General features: G+C 55.4%; 1 protein-coding gene and 1 long non-coding RNA gene across 5 annotated transcripts in view; one reads left to right on the forward strand and one right to left on the reverse strand.

Moving 5' to 3' along the window:
* Window positions 1-8,443, forward strand: part of PRRG3 (proline rich and Gla domain 3) — a 42,175-nt gene extending 33,732 nt beyond the window's left edge. Inside the window, exons 2-5 of one of the 4 annotated variants that reach the window (XR_009741954.1) lie at window positions 1,700-1,741; window positions 2,380-2,558; window positions 3,295-3,847; window positions 5,547-5,665. Coding sequence is in view for 3 of the 4 variants with exons in the window: in XM_061445942.1 (XP_061301926.1) it covers window positions 2,552-2,558; window positions 5,547-5,707; window positions 6,212-6,748 (705 nt within the window). In the remaining variant the exon portion in view is untranslated. Of the gene's footprint in view, window positions 1-1,697; window positions 1,742-2,379; window positions 2,559-3,294; window positions 3,848-5,546; window positions 5,708-6,211 lie in introns of those variants that run through there. The other 3 variants (XM_061445942.1, XM_061445944.1, XM_061445943.1) reach the window with 3 other exon arrangements.
* LOC133265431 (uncharacterized) overlaps window positions 1-8,468 on the reverse strand; it is a 223,902-nt gene that overhangs the window by 139,501 nt on the left and 75,933 nt on the right. The gene's annotated exons all lie outside the window — the stretch shown is intronic.

Here is an 8,468-nt window from a genome sequence, read left to right on the forward strand (position 1 = left end):
AAAATAAGTGTCTGGGATGTCTGCCCTACTCGCAGGCATCGCTCATGCCTGTAGGCTTATGTAGACCTGTCTTGTTGTGGCACTGGAATAAACCACCTCTGAGCTCTGATACTGAGTGCATTGACGTGGATACTTGGGAAAAAAGTTTAGGATAAAAATCTTCCTGATGCATTAAACGTGTTGCCCGATGTATGGCGTGAGTTATGGAGCTCAGGATCCTGACAATACCCTTACTTCTGCATCCTCTGTTCACCAGATGGGGGGAATGCCTGTAACTATGAGTGATACAGGGGTTTTAATGGAAACAGGGGCAAGTTTCCCATTCTGTGTGTGTTCTACATGTGTTATTTGTCCTGTAGGTTTGGGTCTCTCTGTAAAGATTGATGACAGCAAAAGCAGGTTGGATGGTCCCTGCTCAGAGCTGTGGGGGGGGGTGCACAGATCCAGAGGCTTCCCAGCTGCTCCCACATGCCCCAGGACAACTCAGAAGTGGGATTGGGTGCACAGTTCCTTGAGGAAAAGGCCTCCTGGTGCTAGATTTACTGAGAAGGTGGCTGTGGGTGAGGAGTGGTGGTGCCCGCTGGGGTGCTGTGCATAAGCCCTGCTGTGTGTCTGTGTGCAATGAGAAATGTGTTCCTAGCCCCACTGACCCCGGGAAGGGCTCTGTGCTGTCGCTGACCTTGCTGCAGTTCAGCGGATTCAAGTGCTTTTGGGATAACTCTGAATATCTGAAGTCCTGAACCTGAAGTCAGCATGTGGTTTAGTTCCTGCTGTTTCTAACTGCTCCTTCATCCACAGTAAATCAGTGTAGGAGCTAGTTAATCCAGTCCCTTCTGGCTCCTGACAGAGTTATGGCTTTGCCAAAGCAAGGTGTCACACAGGGCAGGAGAAGATAAGTTTGCCCCCTACGTCTGATCAGTGGGGCATTGAGCACAGGGACAAGACAAAGCATGAAAAGCAAGTGAGTGAAACTCCTCCTGCGAGCAGAGAGGGATATAGTCTGCTTCTGCAGGACTTTGTTTCACTCTTGTAGGGTTATCTTCAGTGTGGTTTTGCTTTTCTAGTTGGAGAGCTGTTGGTGGTGTGCAGGGAGCTCTGCCACTCTTACCGCTGCCCTTAGCTTGGTCCAACAACCTTTAAGGGATGCATATCCTTTGCTTTCCTGCAGTGTAGTCAGTTTTATGGCAGTGGAGAAAATAGCATGGCCCTGTTTATTGCAGATTGTGGGTAGGAGTTGCAGAGGTGAGAACTGGCACGGCTGTGAAGCTGCTGAAAACAGGATGACTGCTTTACCTGTATCCATCAATCTCTTGTGGAGGGGAAGAGCACCAGACTGCTTCTGACATGCAGGTCATCTCGTGTGCTGATGAGATATGGGGACTCTCCTTCAGCCAGTTATTTTTCTACTTCTCTTATTTGCAGCCCTCTGGGCTTCTTGGGCAGGGCCCTGGGCTGGTGCAGCACAAGGACAGCAGAGACCTGCCCTAGGCTGTCGGGGAGCTGAGGGTGCCCTGAGCCCCTCCAGCAGTGCAATAAGTGGGGAGGCAGCATGAGCCCCTGGCTCTCTGAGGAGGCACTGCCGTGGGCCCACCAGGCAGCACCCTGCTTCCTGCATGAACCTCACCCTGGGCAACGGAGGTCTTGGGCTTCAGGGGTGACATTTAAGCTGTCAGTGACTCTCCTGTTTTCTTCCCTGCAGGTAGGCAGGAGCCCCCTGTAGCCGAGTGAGGCAGCATGGCAAGTAAGTGCTCCCCAGGCAAGCTGCAGAGGTGGTGGTGGTGCTGGAGGAGAGAAGGGGGATGATTGGCAGCCACCTCTCGAGGAAGGGGTGCCTGTGCTTTCTGGGGGGGGTGCTGTTCTCTGTGGGGAGCACATGCCATCGGCTCTTACCCATGGATATTCCTCAGGTCTGGCCTGACTTGTGCTTCTCTTTCCGCTGTGCAAGGTGGGAGCTGAGAGGAGGTGCTGAAGGGCTGACCTCTCCAGGACTCCCTGCACGCTGCAGCATGTCTCTATGTGCGTGATGCTTGCTGTGCAAGGCTGGCCTCCCTGGGGCTCTTTGGGCTGACTGGCCCCTCTGCAGGGGCTGCTGGTCTGCGCTGACGTCTTCTAGCAACAGTGCTCCTCGTGGCCCATGACTGGCATCTCACATGCTACCCATCCCCTGGGCCACCCTGCCTTGTAGCCTGGGTGGCTGGTGGCACTGGGGCTCTGCATTCCCAGTGCCTCACCGGGAGCTCGTTGTGTCTTGGCATCGGAAGGAGTTGGATGGGGCCCGCGGCTAAAGCTGGGCTGAGGCTGGCGAGGGTGCAGGGTGGAGGATAACGTGTGGTGTGTAAGGAGCTGGGCTCAACCCTCCCTCCTCGCTCTTCTGAGCAGCCTGCGCAGAGGCTGTGTGCAGCGGTGTGATGGGAGCTCAAGGAGGACAGCAGTTGTGAACGGGGACATGGAGAGATCCGGCTGGGATCTCGGGATGTGCTCGGGATGTCGCCAGAGCCAGCTATGAAGGTGGAGCCAGCAGCCAACGCTGGGCAGGAGGAGGACCCCAGGGATGACAGGTATGCCGTCCTTCGTTATCTGTGCTGTGCTAGGTGGGGAAGGGAGCACAGATCATCAGGCAGTGGGTTTTAAAAGGCATTTTAATCTGTTAATGAGGAGGGCACCCAGCTGGGTTCCTGCCTTCCTCCTCTGCTGCCTTTGCTCCCCCTTAGAGCTCAGGTGCTGGCTCACAAGCACTTACCTGTGGGAGGTGTCACCCTTGTGGTGAGGGGGACGTGGTGGTCAGCGTGTTCCTCATGTGCTTCCCAGCAGCGTGCAGCCCTGCTGTTCCCCTGCAGATGCAGCCACGTGTCGTTCTGCAGAGGGGGGGGTCCCCACTGTGGGTTGTGGTGTGGCCAAGCCTGCCTGCCACCAGAGGCCAGCAGCACCTCGGGAAACGCAGCAGGGATGCAGTGATGCGGTGAAGCCAGCCCTTGCTCCTGCTCCCTCTGCTTAAAGCTCTGGTCTTTCCCAAGCACCGGTTCTGGTGTGGAGAGAGTGGGAGAGGCACAAGGGGTCAGTGCTGAGGCTTTGGGAGGTCCCCTTTGCCCTGCAGTTTGGGGTCTGTACCTGCTTAGCTGTGGGCTCTCCCTGTCTGGGGATCCAGGCTGGAGATGAGGGTTGGCAAGGCTTTTGTTTCCCAAAGGCCGTTTGTTTTTCTACTCTGGTCCCCAGGCACATGGGAGCTCTTTGCATTTTCTGTGTAGAAGAGGGGAGGGAGCAGTGACTTAGTTTCTGCTCTTCTGCCATTTCTAGGTCCCCGAGGGGAAATTGGCTGTAGGAAGAGGCACACAGCTCCATCGCAGTTTGCTTTCAGCTGGGACACTGCTTGTGATACCTGCCTGCCTATGTGTCTTGTTTTTGTTTTCCACTGTAGCGGCCAGTTCAGCACGACAGAGCAGGGAAAGGGTCAAGTGACTGCAGGGATGGAAACCCTGACAGTGAGATCTGCGCCAAGCTTGCTGCTCAGGGTGTGCTCAGGAGCTTGGGAAGAGGCTCAGACTCAAGTGCCGAGGAGGGGAGAGTTGGTACCGCAGCCTGATCAAGGCGAGAGGCAGAGGAGGTGAGGGCAGACTTGTCCAGCAGAGGATGGGATGTTTACAGGATGGATGTCAAACCTCATCTCGTTCTGGAAAGGCTCAAGAGGCCTGCCAACGTGCTCCCTCCCCTCAACTGCGAAAGCCAAGGCGAGCTGATCCCTGCCCTCCTGCCACGTGCCTTCTGTGCCTCCTGGAAACGCTTTCTCAGTTGTCCTTGTAAAACCAAAAATAGAAGAAAGTTTGCATAATAAAGCTGCTTCTGAGGGAAGGTCTGTGACTCACATCATTCATGCTGCTCCTCATTCACACCTCAGCGGTGCAGCCCTCTGCAGGCACACTCACTGAACAAGCCATTAATAAATCATGGTGGGGGGGAAACGCACCTACACAGGCCAAAAAGAGCACAGTGCTTCCAGGCATGGGATGGTGTAGCACGGTGGGAGTTGCTTACACCATGGTCTTGTTCCTGCCTTGAGACAGTGTGAGAGTGTTTCTTGCTGTATTGTTTTAGGAGCAGGATACATGGAAGGTGAAGTCCTGCCGGTCTCTGGCAAAGGCTCCTAATGAAAGAAGTTGGTGGCATTTCACTGTTAGATCTGTTCTTCACCAAGCTCCCTCTTGAAGGAGTACATCTGTCTTACAGCCAAGCTGGTCTAATGGGAAACTCCTGCTGTCCCCTTGCCCTGCATCTGTTGATGGTGCTGCAGTGAGTTTGTTCATCTGGTTGATCCAATGGAAGGCAGCCTGAGGGTGAAGGAGGTAAATGGGTTTCTGTGGATCAGCCAGCTGAACTGATTCATCTTCCTCAAGGGAAGCAGCACAGTTATGTGGCTTGGTGGGAAGAGATGGGGCCAGCCTACAGCTGAATGTGTTGGGCTGCCTGATGGAAACACTCTAATGAAATGCATGCGTGGGATGTTTGGATCCTTGAAGGATCGTGGTTTGTGTGGAGTTTCTGCCTTCTGGGCAACAACTCGTTTGCCTTTCTTGTGCTGCTGCAGGTCCTGGTAGGTGCTTGCTCCTTGCGCCCCATGGAGGTCTCCCTCCATAGAGAGAGGCTTCGAAAGGGCTGTGTTTCTCATAGGTGGGATGTCTGGCTTCGTGACTGCATGCTCTTTGGGAAGACCTGATGTGTCTTGTGAGACACAATGGTCTTGTGAGACCATTGAGTCTCCCAGGCTTTGTGAGCAGAGGAAGGTTTGGTTTTGAGGTCATGGCACAAAATGCAGTAGTGATGAGAACATGCTGCCATGTGAGGAGAGGCTCAGGCCCCTTTCAGTATTTGACTCATGACCCCATGTGTTGGGGATGTTTGCCCAATGGTTTCTCTGGGTCCAGAGCAGAGTTCCCTAAGCCACCTAACTAAGCTTGCATGACTCCACAGCAGCTGGCAGCAGGGACACCAGCTTCCAGCAGGCTGGCTGCCCTTCTGGGGAGCTCTGAAGCAAGAGAGGAGGCTTTGGGGTGATGCATGACTGTGGAATGATGCACAATGCGCTATGTTGTGAGTCTGTCTTGTTGCTGACCCCATGCCTTGGCAGAGGCCTGGCTCTGCATCCCAGCCATGCAGGGTCCTGCTCACCTGGTAGGATCTCCTTTGCTCTGCAGCAAAGTGAAATCCCATCAAGGGCAGGAGGTTGAAAACAAGTCTTTTTGGAGCTTTCTGTCTCTTTCCTAGCTGCCCTGTGTGGTCTGCAGGTGCCACTTCCAATGTCTCTAGTACTGCATCCCAGCTGGAAGGATGTTCCTGGTGCTGTATATCTCCAGGCAGAGCTCTGCACCCCTCTGGGTGGTTTCTCCCTCAGTGGGCACTGCTGTGCTAACTACAACCCTATAGCCCTGGGCTGTTGGTGTTTGGGATGCCTGTAGCACCAGCATCCTGTGGGAAGCCAGGCAGGAAAGCCTGCCTGGGCAGAGGTCAGGTGTGGGGCTGTCCTGCTCAGCATCTCTTTGCCTTGTGTGTTGCAGTGTTCTTGGGGGCCAGGAATGCCCACTCGGTCCTGAAGCGCTTTCCCCGAGCCAACGGCTTCCTGGAGGAGATCCGGCAGGGCACCATCGAGCGGGAGTGCATTGAGGAGGTCTGCAGCTATGAGGAGGTCAAGGAAGTGTTTGAGAACAAGGAGAAGACGGTGCGTTTGTCCTGCCCTGCTCCCCAGTGGATGTGCGAGGGTTTGCACCTTGGCAAGCTGGAAGCAAAGGAAGAAAGCGCAAAGGGAAACAGCCTCTCCTGTTCCCTTTGTTCTCTTCCATCCCCAAGCAGCGTTTCCAGCATGACTTTCCCTTTGCAGACAGTGCCCTCACCTTGGTATTCCAGGACACCATGCTCAAAGCTGTGGTTGACCTGGCACTCCCATGACATGTGTAGGAAATTTATGCTGTTGTCCCCGGTTCTCCAGGGTTGGATTTAGCCAAATTTCTCCCTGCTTGGGGAGCTGTTGGATGCTGTTGAGGGATGTGCCCACGAGCTTGTGTTGGTTCCCACAGCCCCGCAGATGTGGATAGAGTGGTGGGGGACGGCCAAAAACCTGCCTCTTCTGTTAGCCTAGGGAAGGCAGTGATTATTGCTGGTAGTAGTCAAGGGGTGCTTTTCCCACCTGCAGCACATGATGGTTACTTCTCTGTTCCTGCCACAGATGGAGTTTTGGAAGGGCTACACCAACTATGTCTACTCTGTCAAGGACCCAGGGCACAATACGGAGCGCTCAGAAGCTATGTACGTGGTGGTGCCCCTCTTGGGAGTGGCTCTTCTGATCGTCATCGCCCTCTTCATCATCTGGAGATGCCAGCTTCAAAAGGCCACCCGCCACCGCCCTTCCTATGCCCAGAGCCGTTACCTGGCCAGCCGGACGGGACGCAGCCTCCCCAGGGTCATGGTGTACCGGGAGCGGTCGCAGAGCCAAGGGGAAACCCAGTATCAGCGAGAGGCCAGCAACAGGGCAGCTGGAGATGGCAGAGCTGGGGGCACCCCTCAGCAAGACAGCACCCTCTGCCCACCAGAGCATTCGGTCTCTGTCCTCTCCAGACTGTCCAGTGCCACCCCTCCACCTTCCTATGAGGAGGTGACAGGCAACCCAGAGAGCAGCAGTGGGGAAGAGACCAGCGTCTCCTACAACGACCCACCACCCAAGTATGAAGAGATCGTGGCCAGTGCCTCTGCTGCAGGCAAATAGCGGGGTCTGCCTCTCCCCTGCCTCTTCACGTACTCACACTCACCCACCCACCTTCCCTTGGCCGGGCCTGGGGCCCCCATTCAGGTGCCACTTGGCATTCCATCTCACCTGTACAAGCTGGTGAAATCCCAATAGCCTTACCCTCCTAACCCTAAGTAGTTGTCCACAAGTGGTGAGGCTGGGCTGCGGGGGTGGCTCTGGAACCAGCCATCTCTTGTGCTTCACTCCCCACTCACGTAAGTGCTGTAGCAGCCAGAGCAGAGCAGCAGCTTGTTCCTGGCTCAACGCAGGGGTCTCCCCATGGTGCATTTGATTTCCTCACTCCCCTCCCTCAAATAGACATAACATTTTTCATTGAGACATGATTGAAACAGCCTCCCTGGGACACTGCTCAGCCTTACCCCATGGCCTTGCTGGGCCCTGTTTTGCTGCTTGGGGCTCAGATGAGGAGCTGGGGATGCAGAAGTGAGTTTCTGTCCATCCCCACAAGCAGCCTCCACACTCTCCCTGGAGAGAAAGTGCCTCCCTTGTGTGGATGTGATGCCAGGTGGGATTGGGGAGCCCAGTCCATCCTGTGGTGCCTGTAGCAATATTTGCTGTCCAGAGATGAGGGAGGAGCAGTCAGGGGGTGTTCTCATCTCCTAGATCTTCTTGGGAATGGGGAAGGGCTTGTGATGGTTCTATATGGGAGATAAGTGGCTTCAGAGTAGCAGCTTCTCTGCTTTCCCACAGTGGGGTACCAGGCAGCTGGAGGTGGAGCTGGCTGTGGTGGAGCTGGCTGGTGGGGTCATCTCTGACCTCAAGCCAAAGCTGGTCCCATGGGGATGTGCCTCTTTCCTGGAGCGTGGCCTGTCTGGTGTCTGCCCCAGAGGTGGGATACGGGCACAGGGAGCCTGTGAACAGGCCAGACCTCCTCTTTCCCTATCCCAGACCTCTCTGTCCTGCCTGGCCCTTCTCTCTGGGGCTCTTTGTTCTCCAGAGCAGGTAAAGGGCAATGCGAGACTGTATTCTCTTGGGTCTTGGTGGCTGTAGCCATGGTGTGGAGGGCCTGCTGACAGAGGCAGCTGCAGGGGTGGGAGCTGGCTGATCATGCCGCAGCCCGGTGATACCCGTGGGTCAGGAGCAGGGCCAAACCCTGGCCAGACAGCTGTGTTAGAGCAGAGCCAGATGCTTTGCTGTGGGATCATTGTCCCCTTTACCTGTGCAGCTGCTTTTGGGGTCCAGGCAGTGGGGCTGGCCTTTCCCAGTCATGTCTGATGCGTTAAAAATGGGGTTGTGCCTAGCAACCCCCCAGGAATAGCCCAGAAACCGCCACCACGAGGTGTTCACCCCAGCACCAGCCTCCACCAGCACCGCAAGGCTATTGTGCATCCATCGCCTGCCTGTGCCCCGCTTGGTCCCAGCAATGCTCTTACAGTCGGTGCCCTCAGTCCAGTGCTGAGGCTTGCCCAGCTCCTGGGGCAGCACATTTGGGGTCTGCAGCTGCTGGCACCGTGTCTGTCCCCTCCCAGGCCTTTCCTCTGCCTTTCAGCCTCAGCAAACCGGGGTTTTGGGAAGACCTGACAGTGATTGTTGGGGTTGGAGCCTTGAAAAGACCAGGGGGAGACAGCAGGGCACTTTGCATCCTCTGTCTTCGATGCTCGGTTGTTATCCCTGCAGTTTGTATTCTGTAAAACTTGGTATATTTCTGTGCAAGACCAAAAGGTATTTATTAAAAAAC

This window comes from Pezoporus flaviventris, unplaced genomic scaffold (genome assembly GCF_033815535.1).
Source record: "Pezoporus flaviventris isolate CSIRO_AGI_PZ_B2104156 unplaced genomic scaffold, CSIRO_AGI_Pfla_v1 ptg000005l, whole genome shotgun sequence".
Taxonomy (NCBI): Eukaryota; Metazoa; Chordata; class Aves; order Psittaciformes; family Psittacidae; genus Pezoporus; species Pezoporus flaviventris.